General features: G+C 68.3%; 4 protein-coding genes across 8 annotated transcripts; 2 read left to right on the top strand and 2 right to left on the bottom strand.

The window, feature by feature from the left end:
* Positions 1 to 639: 639 nt before the first annotated feature.
* On the top strand, positions 640 to 2749 carry TMED6 (transmembrane p24 trafficking protein 6). Its single transcript, XM_074913619.1, has 4 exons — positions 640 to 834; positions 1873 to 1999; positions 2216 to 2367; positions 2525 to 2749. Exons 1-4 carry the CDS (start codon positions 640 to 642, stop codon positions 2747 to 2749), a joined length of 699 nt encoding a protein of 232 aa, XP_074769720.1.
* Positions 2750 to 3217: 468 nt separating this feature from the next.
* Positions 3218 to 4388, bottom strand: NIP7 (nucleolar pre-rRNA processing protein NIP7). 2 transcript variants are annotated; one of them, XM_074913337.1, is made up of 5 exons: positions 4293 to 4388; positions 4118 to 4204; positions 3874 to 4012; positions 3645 to 3785; positions 3218 to 3562 (listed from the first exon to the last, which is right to left on the bottom strand). In XM_074913337.1, the coding sequence occupies exons 1-5, from the start codon at positions 4346 to 4348 to the stop codon at positions 3443 to 3445; spliced, it is 543 nt and encodes a 180-aa protein (XP_074769438.1). In that variant the 5' UTR covers positions 4349 to 4388; the 3' UTR covers positions 3218 to 3442. The 2 variants fall into 2 exon arrangements, with proteins under 2 accessions (XP_074769438.1, XP_074769439.1); XM_074913338.1 differs by lacking the exon at positions 3645 to 3785.
* Positions 4389 to 4431: 43 nt separating this feature from the next.
* On the top strand, positions 4432 to 8300 carry COG8 (component of oligomeric golgi complex 8). Of its 4 annotated transcripts, none has more exons than XM_074913186.1 (5): positions 4432 to 4766; positions 5041 to 5248; positions 5319 to 6137; positions 6245 to 6413; positions 7689 to 8300. In XM_074913186.1, the coding sequence occupies exons 1-5, from the start codon at positions 4447 to 4449 to the stop codon at positions 7844 to 7846; spliced, it is 1674 nt and encodes a 557-aa protein (XP_074769287.1). In that variant the 5' UTR covers positions 4432 to 4446; the 3' UTR covers positions 7847 to 8300. The 4 variants fall into 4 exon arrangements, with proteins under 4 accessions (XP_074769287.1, XP_074769286.1, XP_074769285.1 ...); XM_074913185.1 differs by lacking the exon at positions 7689 to 8300 and adding an exon at positions 6546 to 7097; XM_074913184.1 differs by lacking the exon at positions 7689 to 8300 and adding an exon at positions 6522 to 7097.
* VPS4A (vacuolar protein sorting 4 homolog A) lies at positions 8300 to 11519 on the bottom strand. Its single transcript, XM_074913188.1, has 11 exons — positions 11408 to 11519; positions 10938 to 11049; positions 10679 to 10826; positions 10520 to 10581; positions 10181 to 10300; positions 9874 to 10030; positions 9465 to 9613; positions 9287 to 9368; positions 8993 to 9212; positions 8748 to 8888; positions 8300 to 8644 (listed from the first exon to the last, which is right to left on the bottom strand). The coding sequence occupies exons 1-11, from the start codon at positions 11426 to 11428 to the stop codon at positions 8543 to 8545; spliced, it is 1314 nt and encodes a 437-aa protein (XP_074769289.1). The 5' UTR covers positions 11429 to 11519; the 3' UTR covers positions 8300 to 8542.
* Between the last annotated feature and the right edge of the window lie 561 nt (positions 11520 to 12080).

The following is a 12080-nucleotide window of genomic DNA, read 5'->3' as shown; positions in this document are numbered from 1 at the left end:
GTCCGCTCTGTCCTTCAGCAGCAGCTGCTGGGCCGAGGGGCCCTCGGCACCTGCCTGGGGCTGGGCCTTTCCCTCCCCTTCCCCTGGTGGAACCATTTCCTTGGGGTACTCAGGAGCACCCCGCGGGGTAATTGAGAGCACCTCGTGCTTGCAGAGACCCATTCTGGAGCACGGAGGCTTGATGGGAGCTGCAAACTGGACCAGTAACTGCCAGTGTGAGGCAGAGCCCACTGGTCGTGCCCAGTTGGAAGGCGACGGTGTGAGGCTGAGCCTCTTCCCTCCTCTGCTGGGCTCTCTCCCTCGGCCAGGCAGGGTGTCACAGCCCAGGGCGAGCGTCCATGGGGGAAGGATGAGGGCCCTGGTCCATCGGCCTGTTAGGGCTCTGTTATGTTTCTTGAAGTATTTTTCCTGCTTAATTTGCTCGCTTAGGGGAGCGGGGTGCCGCTTCCTCGGCAGAAGGGCTCAGCTGGGTGAGCTCTGGCATGGACAAGCTGGGCCAGCTCCCGAGATCACCTTGAGGAGCCAAGCCTGTGCCACTCCGCTCGCGCCGCTGCGGCGCGGTTAATGATTACCCCTGTCCCCTGCGTCCCTGCGCCCGCCTGCCCCGGCGGGACCGAGCGCCGGAGCCTGGCAAGCGGGATGCTGCTGCTGCTGCTCCTGGCGCTGCTGGGCCCCGCCGGCTGCCCCAAGACCGAGCCCCTGAGCGGCTCCGGCCAGGAGCCCCTCTTCCGCGGGGCAGATCGCTACGACTTCGCCGTCGTCATCCCCGCCGGCGCCGTGGAGTGCTTCTGGCAGTTCGCGCACCAGAGCGGCAACTTCTTCTTCAGCTACGAGGCGAGTGTTGCGCGACGCGTCCTGGGAAGCCGCTGGCGCGATGCAGCTGCCCAGGGGGTCGGGGAAGGGCTGCGCTGGGTCCGTCCCACACGGCGGCTGGTGCCGGCTGCCCCTCCGAGGGTTCAGCGGGCAGTCCTCTGTCGCCTTAGTCCTGCGGCCAGGCTGACGTGCAGGAGAGCCCGTGGGATGAAAACCCTGAACTCCAGACCCGCTCTCCCCGGGGCAGAGACGGTTTGCCTTGTGTGGGGAAGGTCCTTGGTTGAGACAGGGAAGGGTTGCGGTCCCTTGGATGCTTCATCTCAGGGACTGTGCTTTTTTAGGCAATTTCCATCATCATCCTATTTTTTCTTTTAAATACCCATTTTAAAACCATCAAGCGGTGCTGAGAGCTCTGGACGTGGTGTCCAAGCACCCGGTCGCAGAGCTGCGGGGTGTCCTGGCACCGCGGGGAGCTCTGCCCTTCGCCGGGCTGGCTGGAGGCTGTTGCCCAGCCCTCGGCGTTGAGCCGCAGCCGGACGGGCACAGTCCTACCTGCTTGTCCCCGCGCTCCGTCCCCTTCCCACCGGAGAAACTGCAGCCCTTTATCTCCTGTTTGCACTGGGCTGGTTGAAGGAGAGACGGGGCGGCCGTGCCTGGCGCTGGCGGCGTCCCCCAGCCCTGCCCTCGGCAGAGCAGCCCCACGGGAACACGGCCCGGCCCTGGGGCTCGGCACAGCCCCGGCTCCCAGCGCTCCCGCCGCCGGCAGCACCCGGTCCAGGCGGGCAGGAGCCAGGGTGGGACAGGGGGTGGGGGAGCACCTGCAGCACCGTGAGCGGGCGCTGGCACCCGCGGGGTCGTTACCCAGGGCTGTGGGTCGTGGGTCTGTTTTTATGTGCAGCTGGAGGCAGGAATGAGGGGAGCAGCTCCCCCCAGCCCCCAAACCAACCCTCAGTGCAGGCACGTCCCTGCCCTGCGCATGAGGGCTCCTGTGGGCTCCCGTCTGTTCTCTGGGTGCGGAGTCAGGCCCACAAGTGCCCCTCGGGTGTTTCCTGCCTCCAGGTCCAGCGGGCAACAGGGATCGGCAACAACAGGAACATCCTGGCCACAGCAAGCGACCCCAACGGCTTCCAGCTTGGCGTTTCCCAGCACGTGCGAGGACAGATCAACTTCCTCACCAAGGAGACAGGTCCCTGCTGCCCCGCTCCCTGCCCGCTCTCCCCGCCCGTGCAGGCAGGAGCTGCAGCTCCCAGCCTGCCCAGCCAGCCAGCGCTTCCCAGAGTGTTCACCAGTCTGATCACACCTCCCTCCCTAGCGCAGAGGATGAGGGTCGAGCCCTGGGGATGTGTCTGCCTGGCAGCTGCTCTTCTACTCAGGAAACAATAATCCCCATTTATCTGTGCAGGTTTCTACCAGCTGTGCCTGGACAACCAGCAAAACCATTTTGGCTTCATGCAGGTTTACCTCAACTTTGGTGTCTACTATGAAGGCTTCAACGTGGAAAACAAGCAACCAGAAGAGAGGAAAGAGCTGAACAACACCCTGGAGGCAATCGAGGTGAGCCTCAGGGCGCTCTGATGCAGCGGGACGGGTGCGTCCTCCTGTGGGAACCGTGCAGGGCTGTGCTGCAGGTCAGTTAACGCAGAGCCCTGGGGGCAGCTCGGAGCGCGGCTCCGGCAGCCCCAGGCCGAGCACCCACCCACCCCTCCCGCAGGTCAGCATCCGCAAGCTGCAGCTCCACATCTTCCACATGTGGCGGTTCTACAACTTTGCGCGGATGCGGAAAGGGGCCGACTCCTTCCTCCTGGAGTCCAACTACAACTACGTCAACTGGTGGTCGATGGCTCAGAGCTGCGTCATCGTCCTCTCCGGGGTGCTGCAGCTCTATTTCTTGAAGCGCCTCTTCAACGTGCAAAACCCCAGCCGGCAGAGGTGCTGACAGCGCCCAGAACTGCGGGCAGGACCGCTGCCTGCAGCGCCCCGTCACCCAGCTGCCGCTCAGCCCCTTCGCAGAGCGGGAGGAAGGCCAGGCCCTGCTTCGAGGAGGAGGAAGGCGAGTTCCCCCTGCTCCTGCCTCTGGCTCTAGCCCTGCCTCGGCTGAAATCACCCCGAAAGAACAAAAGCGCAACACCATCACCTGAGCCTGGTGTGCTGGGTTGTCTGTTACATCCCACCCATCATCACCGTGTCCCAATGTGCTTTTTCTACCAGACACCAAATAAAGGAACCCCTGGCACACGCCCTGGGGAGCGATCGCAGCCTCCTGCCTGCCCCATCCCTCCCTCGCTGAAGCTCAGCCCCAGGCTGTGAGTCTCCCCCCGAACCGAACGCGGTGCTTCTCCCCGCTGGAGTCACCCCCCCGTGCGTTGCGCTGCCCCCCTGGCGCTCCACAGGAGACAACAGCGGCTGGGGGAGAGGGAACAGGCTTTATGTGACATCAGGGGCAGGGAGCTCCTCCTGCTGCTGCCAGCAGCCCCCTCAGGATGTGGGGCTGTGTGCTGGCAGCTCCCAGCCCCTCCGCCCTGCTCAGGGGGGGCTCCCCGCGGCTCCGTGAGCTGCTGCTGCACCCCCGGCGCAGGACAAGGTCCCTTCTGCCCAGGAACGATCGTGTCTCCAGAGCGCCGGAGCTCCCTTAGGTCAGCGTGTCCTCATTCCGCACGTACTCCCCGACGTCGGCCTGGTGGAACACCACGATGGCCATGGGATCCACCTTCCGGCACTCCTGCGTGGACTTGGCGGCCACCCCAAAGCCCTGGGGGGATGAAGGAAAGATGAGAAAGAGTTTTCCCCAGGCCCCAGCCCTGGAAATTACCGGGGCTGCACTGGCCACTCACCAGCGGGACGTCGGCCATGGAGTACACCACCACGCCCTGGTACTGCGCCGTGTTCTCCGTGATGCGGCCCAGGCCCGACTTGAGGACGTGGTTGCCATAGAGGAAGGATTGCTCCGAGCCGGGCTTCACCCACACCTTGTACTGCAAGAGAGGCCCAGAGCAGTGAGGGGTCGGGGGGCCGCCTGGGGGTGGGGGGGGGGCAGATATTCCGGGATATTCCACATCCCACCTTGGCGTAGGGCGCGAGGAAATCCAGGGCCGTGACGCTGAGCCGGAATTTCTGCGTTTTGGTGAACTTCCCGAAGCAGGTGCCCGGCGACACCAGGTTGTCCCGGGGGACGCTCGCGGCCACTTTCAGCAGCTTCTCGCTGGGGGGAGCGAGTCGGGGCGGGGGGGGGGGCTGAGCTGGAGCCGCTCCCGGGCCCGGGCCCGCCCGCCCGGGTGACACCCCCGCCGCCCCCGGCGCCGCTCACCTCAGGTAATACACGCGGTCGCGGTGCAGGCGGAAGCAGTAGGTGCCATCGGGCCGGTCCACCAGCAGCTGGATGTTCTCGCCGATGCTGCGGGGACAAACCCCGTCAGCCCGGTGCCCCCGGCCCAGCCCTCCCGGCGCCCGGCCCCTCCCGCCCGGCGTCCCCGGCCCCTCACTATCGTCCCAGCTTCTCGAACACCGCCCGCGTCTCCGCCTCGGTCAGCGGCCGCATCGCCCCGCGCCGCACACGCGGGGCCGCACCGGAACCGGAAGCGCCGTGGCCGGAAGTGGCGCGGCGGCCCATAGAGACGAGGCGGCCGGAGCGGCGCGATGGCGGCGGTGGCGGAGGAGGCCCGGCTCCTGGCCTGGCTCCGCGGCCCGGCGGCGGCGGGCTCCGGCGGCCCCGAGCTCTCCGCCTACGTGGCCGAGCTGGCGGCGCTGGGGCTGGCGGAGCTGGGCCGGGAGCCGGCGCGGTTGGCGGCGGAGCGGGCGCGGGTCGGGGCGGAGACGCGCCGCCTGGCCTTCGAGCACTACCGGGCCTTCATCCGCTCCGCCGAGTGCACCGGCCGCGCCGGCCGCGGCTTCGGCGGCATCGAGAGCCGCCTCGGCAGCCTGCTGGGCCGCCTACCCGCCCTCCAGGACGCCTGCCGGTACGGGGAGCGGGGCGGCGGGGGCTCCCGGGGCGGCGAACGGACGCGAGGGGAGGCTGGATGCGGCCCGAGGGGGCAGGAGCAGCCCTGGGGACTGTGGGGGCGAGAGCAGCCGCGGTGCTGGGCCCTGTAAGGGCTGGGGCTGGCTGGGACTGCGGGTAGGGGCAGCGCTGGGACGGGGCGCTGGGTGTGGGTGGGAGGGTCCCGGGGTCCTCCCGCTGCTGGGGGACCCACACCCCCCCCACCTGGTGCTGATCCCACCCCGACCCCGCAGGAACTTCATGCGCGACGCCGAGGAGATCGCCTGCAGCCGGCGCATGAACAGCCTGACGCTGAACCGGCACACGGAGATCCTGGAGATCCTGGAGATCCCGCAGCTCATGGACACCTGCGTCCGCAACGGCTACTACGAGGAAGCGCTGGAGCTTGCAGCCTACGTGCGCCGGCTGGAGAGGAAGCACAGCAGCATCCCCGTCATCCAGGTAGGCCCCGCGCTGCCCCGCGCCCGCCCCGCGCCCAGCCCCGGTGGCTGAGGCCTCTCTCCCACCCCAGGGCATCGTGGACGAGGTGCGACAGTCTGCCCAGCTGATGCTGAACCAGCTCATCCAGCAGCTCCGCACCAACATCCAGCTGCCGGCCTGCCTGCGGGTCATCGGCTACCTGCGGCGCATGGACGTCTTCACGGAGGCCGAGCTGCGCATCAAGTTCCTGCAGGCGCGGGACGCCTGGCTGCGCTCCATCCAGGCCTCCATCCCCGACGACGACCCTTACTTCCACATCACCAAGACCATCGAGGCCTGCCGCGTCCACCTCTTCGACATCGTCACCCAGTACCGCGCCATCTTCTCCGACGAGGAGCCGCTCCTGCCCCCCGAGGGGCAGGCCCTCAACGAGGGGGCCATCTTCCACGGCTGGGTGCTGCAGAAGGTCTCCGAGTTCCTGCGGACGCTGGAGCGCGACCTCCGGCGCGGGGTGGGCGGCCGCTTGGACTCGCTGCTGGGGCAGTGCATGTACTTCGGGCTCTCCTTCAGCAGGGTGGGCGCCGATTTCCGCGGGCAGCTGGCCCCCCTCTTCCAGCACGTGGCCGCCGCCGCTTTCAGGAAGGCGGTGGAGGAGGCGGTGGAGAAGTTTCGGGAGGAGATGAATTCCTACACGCTCATCTCCACCCCGGCCGTTCTGGGGGGCAGCGGGGGGGTGCCGGTGCCCACGGCCCAGCCGGGAACGCTGCAGCCGCCCATGGTGCTGCTGGATTTCCCGCCCCTCGCCTGCTTCCTCAATGGCCTCCTCGTCGCCTTCAATGACCTGCGGCTCTGCTGCCCCATCGCCCTGGCCCAGGATGTCACCGCCAGCCTGGAGGACGCGCTCGGCGAGGTGAGACCCCAGGAGTTCCTAGAACAGAGTCCGAATCAAAGACCTTTAAGACTGCATCTTTTTAATGACTCTCTGAGGAATTAACCACTCTGCTTTTTTTGCCCCAGGTGACCAAAACCATCCTGGCCTTCCACCGCGCGGAGGAGGCAGCTTTCAGCGGGCGGGAGCAGGAGCTCTTTGTCCAGTTCTGCACGGCCTTCCTGGAGGACCTGCTGCCCTACCTCAACCGCTGCCTCCAGGTCCTCTTTCCCCCGGCACAGATCGCGCAGGCGCTGGGTGAGACCCCGGGGGCTTGTGTCTTGTGGCAGGGGAGCCACAGTGCTCCTTCTCCTGCTGTTGGCACTTCTGTGGGGGTTCCCGGTAGCCCGTGGGCCCCCGCCTGAGCCCCCCCCTCTCACTTTCTGGCAGGCGTCCCCCCCACCCAGCTGCAGCGCTTCGGCCGCCTGGGCCGCATCGACGTGGTCGCCCTCAGGGAGCCGCTGGCTTTCCTCCTGCCGACGCCGGGTGAGGAGGAGCTGCCCCAGGAGAGCACCCCACACCCGGAGGGGGAAGAGGCAGCCGTGCCCAGGGACCCCCTGCCTGCTCCGGGGCAGGAAACGCCCCCAGGGAGGGGGGCTCCGCTGCCAGATGTCCCGGCAGCTGCCGAGTAGCAGAGCGGCAGCCGGGCTGTGTCACCCCACGGCTTTTGGGAATGAAGTGGCCCCCGCTCCCTGCCTGCACCCCTGCCTGCACCGGGACACGGGACGCCCCCCCGCCTCCTTGCCCCGGCGGGTGCGCCTCCCCCACGCCGCCAGGGGTCGCTCTCCCGCCCGATCCTGCGGCCACCGTAGGTGCGCGCGCAGGCCGCTCTCTATGGCGGCGGCGGCGGGGCGGCGGTTGTGGGGACGGGCCCCCCCGGCCCCCCCGACCCGCGGCTGCGGGAACGCGGCGGGCTGGGACGAGCGGGAGCGTTCGTACTGGCGGGCGCTGCGGCGGCGGGTGCTGGGCCCGCCCGCGCCGCCCTTCGCCGCCCCCTGCCAGGTGGGAGCCCCGGTGCTCCGCGCCGCCGCCGCCGCCGTGGGCCCGGAGGGGTTGGGCGGCCCCGAGCTGCGGCGGCTGGCGGCGGCGCTGGCGGCCGGTTTGCGGCGGGGGCCGTGCCTGGGGCTGAGCGCCCCGCAGTTGGGCGTCCCGCTGCGGGTCTTCGCCGCCGAGCTGACCCCCGCCCGCTGCCACCGGTACCCGCCGGAGCTGCGCCGCGCCCACCGCATCGAGCCCTTCCCGCTCCGCCTGCTCGTCAACCCCGCGCTCCGCGTCCTCGACTCCCGCATCGTCACCGCCCCGGAGGGCTGCGCCAGCCTCCAGGGATTCTCCGCCTACGTCCCCCGCCACTGGGCCGTCCACGTCTCTGGTACGGCCCCGGGGCTCCCACCCTCGCCCCGGGGCTCCCACCCTCTCCCCCATGCATCCTCCCCTACTCAGCCCCCGCCCCGGGACACCGCACCTGCCCCCCACTCTCCCCCGAGCCCCCCTTTCCCTCTCTCCTTTCCCAAACGCCGCTGTCCCGGGCCGCAGGCGTGGACGAGGCCGGGGAGCCGGTGAGCTGGGAGGCGACGGGCTGGGCCGCCCGCATCGTCCAGCACGAGATGGATCACCTGGACGGGATCCTCTACATCGACCGCATGGACCCTCGCACCTTCACCAACGTCAGCTGGAGGGAGCTGCTGGACTGACACCCCCCGCCCCGGGGACGGGCCCCCCCTCGGCTTCACTGCGGCCAGTACGCACTGGGAGGCGCCTGACCTGCTGCTGGGGGGTGAGCCGGGGGGATCCCCCTCTCTGGGCCAGAGCTGGGCACGGTGTGGGGCACCGGGATGGGGCTCGGACTGGGTTGTGGGGGGGGTCGCTGCCTGGCAGGAGCCCTCTGGGCTCGTCCCCAGGCTGGGGGCTGGAGCGTGGGGAGCCCCACACCCCGCTGGGGGCGGGGGAGGTTGGGGCCCCCCCAGTGTGGTCAGAGCTTCAGGGACGGGCGAGGCACCAGCTCAAGCTTTTGGATTGTTTTTATTTTCATATAAACAAGACAGAACCCGAAGCAGCATTAATTTAAAAAATAAAAAAAAAAAAAATAGCAGGAAGAAGAGTGGGGCACAACTTGGGGAAGGGGGGGGGATGGTGCAGCCGGGGGGGGGGGGGGGGGGGGGGGGGGGGGGGGCACCCAGCCACCCAGGCCATGGTCGGGTGCCCCCCCAGTAGTGTCAGCCCCCCCGGCCGTGCTCCCCGCGCCCCGGCGGGGGCTGCAGCGCGATGGAGCGAGCAGTGAGCGGAAGATGAACCCATTTGGCACGGCCAGTGCGGCAGCAGGGGCCTGGCCAGCACAGCCACCCCCACCCCAGACCCGCCACGCCACCCTCCCCGCCCCTCCCCTCGCTTTAACCTTCCTGTCCAAAGTCCTCCATGAATTTCTTCACTTTCAGCAGATCCTCGGCGTTGACGGTGGGGCGGGTGGTGGCCAGTGAGCACAGCATGTCCGACTGTAACGCAGAGACGGGCGGCTGAGCCCGGAGGAGCTGGGGGGTGGTGCTGATGGGGCAGGATGGGTGCTGGGCCCCGTGCCGCAGCGGTGCCCACACTCACCATGCAGACGATGGGCTCCATCAGTTTGTCGCTGGGCACTTCCATCCAGGTCATCTCGGTGGCACCGGGGTCACCGGGTGAGCACGGCGTCAGGAGATCGTCCACCAACACGCCGGGGGTGGTGCGGGAGGGACCGCGGACCTGCAGCACGGCACGGCCGCTCGACAGACCCCCCCAACGCCCGGGGGGTTCCCCCTAATTCTAGAAGTGTCCGCCCACCTTGTCTAGGAGCATCCCCCCCTCACCTTTTTGAAGTGGGTGGCTGACTGCACCTTGCGCACGGGCTGCATCAGGGCGTCCCGCACGATGATGCTGATGTCGGCCCCCGAGTAGCCGTCGGTCTTGCGGGCCAGCTCCTGGATGTTGGCCTCGGTCAGGCAGTGCGGGGTGTTACCCAGGTGGAGCTTGAACATCTGGGTCCGGGCCGCCTCCTCGGGCAGCGGGATGTAGATGCGCTTCTCGAACCTAGAGGCAGCGCAGGCAGGGTGAGCCCCGCGCGGCCGGACGCTGCCCGCGGCACGGAGTCACCCCCCGCTCACCGTCTCCTGATGGCCGAGTCCAGCACCCAGGGGATGTTGGTGGCACCCAGCACCAGGATCCCGTCGCTGCTGTTCCCCACACCTGCCCAGGGATAAGCCCAGCTCAGAGCAAGCCCCTGGGCAACAGCAGGACACGGGCAGCCTCCCCCCACGCCTCGGCGTGCTGCCCCCCCCGTACCCTGCATCTGCACCAGGAACTCCGTCTTAATGCGCCGGGCGGCCTCGCTCTCGTTCTCGTTGCGGGAGCCGCACAGCGAATCCACCTCGTCGATGAAGATGATGGAGGGCTTGTGCTGCCTCGCCAGCTCAAAGAGGTTCTTCACCAACCTGCGAACAAAACAAAAAGCCTTGAGGGGGGCTCAGGGACCCTCCGCAGCCCTACGCATCACCGGCTCCTCCTGCCCCGGCACCGAGGAGGCGAGCGCTGTGCTGGGAGAAGGGTCATCCCTGGGGGTTTGGGGGCTCAGGAGGACCCCTGGAACCTGCTAACGGGGTTCACCGAGGCTGGTGGCTCCTCCACTCTGGCCCAGCCAGCGGGAAGCCAAGAACCGGCCTGCAGCGGCCACACATCCCCGCTTCCAACTCACTTCTCGCTCTCTCCCAGCCACTTTGACATCAGGTCTGAGGATGACACCGAGAAGAAGGTGGAGTTGTTGGCCTCAGTGGCCACCGCTTTGGCCAAGTAGGACTTGCCGGTGCCGGGGGGCCCGAAGAGCAGGATCCCTCTCCAGGGCGTGCGCTTCCCTGCGACGAGAGGCAGCGTCACGGCTCCCCTGTCCCTGCAGGGGCCCACGGGGACACGTGTCCCCCACTCGGGGTGTCACCTCCCAGCATGCGCCAGCCCCAGCCTTCTCCGTGGGCGAGCAGCAGCCGTGGCGTGGCCGGGACCCTCACCGGTAAACAAGTGCGGGAACTTGATGGGCAGGATCACGGCTTCCTTCAGGGCTTCCTTGGCTCCCTCCAGGCCAGCCACGTCGCTCCACCGCACGTTGGGCTTCTCCATCATGATGGCACCTGCGAGGGGGCGGCTCAGCTCACCAGGTGCCGGGAGCGCCAGAGCCCTCGTCCCTCCCCACCAAACCCCCCACACCCACCCCAACCCCACTGCCCCTCAGCACAGAAGCCGGTTTGGGGGCTCCCACACCCCAGCCCCACTCCCTGGGCCCCAGTTTGGGAACCCCACCGCCGGCTCCGTGCTCAGCCAGTGCCACCGTGCCCACCACAGCCCCTCACCCATCAGCTGCTCCTGCAGCTTCTTCTTCTCGGGGTTCTCGCCCTCGCTGTCACTGTCGCTCCTGGGGAGAGGGGACACGGGTCAGCAGCGGGACCAGCCCTGATGTGGCAGCAGGGTCCTGCCACCTCCACCACTGTGCAGGGGGGGGACCCACGCACCCCTTGTTGTCATTTTGGGACTCTTTGACCGGCTTCTTGCCCTGCTTGTCCCTGCTGCGCAGATACTCCTTCAGCTTCTCCGCCCGGTCCAGGTACTGCATGCACTTGGCTCGGATACTCGCCTTCGCCTTGTCGCTGTGCGCCTCATCTGCGGAGAGTCCCCCCAGACATCACCCGTGGCCCCGCGCTGCCACCAGCACCCCCGCGCCCCCCCCGGACCCCCCAAGGGCTGTGACCGGGGGACACGGCCCCGTCTCACATTTGATGGCGTGCAGGAAGTACTCCACGGCGTGCTGGTACAGCCGCAGCGCCTCCTCGTAGTTCTTGGCCTTGTCCTCCTCGGTGGCTTTGGTCACCAGGTCGATGGCTTTCTGGCGGGGGAGCGCGCAGCACCGTGAGCCGGGGAGCAGCACCGGGGCCAGGGCGGGATGAGGCCCCTGCCCCTCCCCGAGGGGACCGGGCCGGACCTGCTCGCACCGGGGCGGCCAGCGGGGCCCCTTCGCCCGCGCCCCGCAGGATGAGGCCCTGCTCCCTCGCCGCCGCCGCGGCAGCGCACGGGGCACGAGCCCACCCCGAGGGGCGCCTGGCACCGGCGCAGAGCGAGGCCTTCCCGGGCCGGCACACCGGCACTCGGTGAGGCCTTTCCCCGGCACGGCCCAACAGCGGGCACCGGCCGGGGGGAGGCGCGGGCCGAGGCCCGGCTCCGGCAGCCGCCCCCCCGCCCCGTACCTGCAGGGTGGTCGTTGTCATCTCATCGCCCGGTGGCGGCCGCTCCTGGCGCGGCCCGGCCCGGCGGCGGCGGCGGCGGCGACGGGGCCCGCGGGACCGCCCCGACTGCGGCTGCGCGGGACGGCGCCCCCTGCCGGCACGCGCCTGCACCCGCCCCGAGGGGCGGGGCCTCGGTTAGCTCCGCCCCCTCCGGCCCCGCGCGCGCAGACACACACAGAGACACACACACACAGACACAGACACACACACACACACACACACACAGACACACACACACAGACACACAGACACACACACAGACACACACACACACAGACACACACACACACACAGACACACAGACACAGACACACACACACACACACACACAGACACACACACACAGACACAGACACACAGACACACACACACAGACACACACACACACACACACACAGACACAGACACACACACACAGACACAGACACACAGACACACACACAGACACACACACACACACAGACACACAGACACACACACACAGACACACACACACACACAGACACAGACACACAGACACACACACACACACAGACACAGACACACACACACACACACACAGACACACAGACACAGACACAGACACACAGACACACACACACAGACACACACACACACACACAGACACAGACAC

Source organism: Athene noctua, chromosome 9 (genome assembly GCF_965140245.1).
Source record: "Athene noctua chromosome 9, bAthNoc1.hap1.1, whole genome shotgun sequence".
Classification (NCBI taxonomy): domain Eukaryota; kingdom Metazoa; phylum Chordata; class Aves; order Strigiformes; family Strigidae; genus Athene; species Athene noctua.
Note: the sequence above shows the minus strand (reverse complement) of the source record. Positions and strands in the feature narration are given on the sequence as shown.

Excerpts from the sequence above, each read along its gene's own strand:
- NIP7 (XM_074913337.1), bottom strand. The coding sequence starts at position 4,348 with ATGCGGCCGCTGACCGAGGCGGAGACGCGGGCGGTGTTCGAGAAGCTG. Across the intron at positions 4,013-4,117 it reads GACCGCGTGTATTACCTGAG|CGAGAAGCTGCTGAAAGTGG; the intron begins GTGAGCGGCGCC and ends CGCTCCCCCCAG. Across the intron at positions 3,563-3,644 it reads CCATGGCCGACGTCCCGCTG|GGCTTTGGGGTGGCCGCCAA; the intron begins GTGAGTGGCCAG and ends TCATCCCCCCAG.
- VPS4A (XM_074913188.1), bottom strand. The coding sequence starts at position 11,428 with ATGACAACGACCACCCTGCAG. Across the intron at positions 10,582-10,678 it reads TCCCAAAATGACAACAAGGG|GAGCGACAGTGACAGCGAGG; the intron begins GTGCGTGGGTCC and ends CCCTCTCCCCAG. Across the intron at positions 9,369-9,464 it reads GTTCCTGGTGCAGATGCAGG|GTGTGGGGAACAGCAGCGAC; the intron begins GTACGGGGGGGG and ends ATCCCTGGGCAG.
- COG8 (XM_074913184.1), top strand. The coding sequence starts at position 4,447 with ATGGCGGCGGTGGCGGAGGAGGCCCGGCTCCTGGCCTGGCTCCGCGGC. Across the intron at positions 4,767-5,040 it reads GCCCTCCAGGACGCCTGCCG|GAACTTCATGCGCGACGCCG; the intron begins GTACGGGGAGCG and ends CCGACCCCGCAG. Across the intron at positions 6,414-6,521 it reads ACAGATCGCGCAGGCGCTGG|CCCCCCCCTCTCACTTTCTG; the intron begins GTGAGACCCCGG and ends CCCCCGCCTGAG.
- TMED6 (XM_074913619.1), top strand. The coding sequence starts at position 640 with ATGCTGCTGCTGCTGCTCCTGGCGCTGCTGGGCCCCGCCGGCTGCCCC. Across the intron at positions 2,000-2,215 it reads CTTCCTCACCAAGGAGACAG|GTTTCTACCAGCTGTGCCTG; the intron begins GTCCCTGCTGCC and ends TTATCTGTGCAG. Across the intron at positions 2,368-2,524 it reads ACACCCTGGAGGCAATCGAG|GTCAGCATCCGCAAGCTGCA; the intron begins GTGAGCCTCAGG and ends CCCCTCCCGCAG.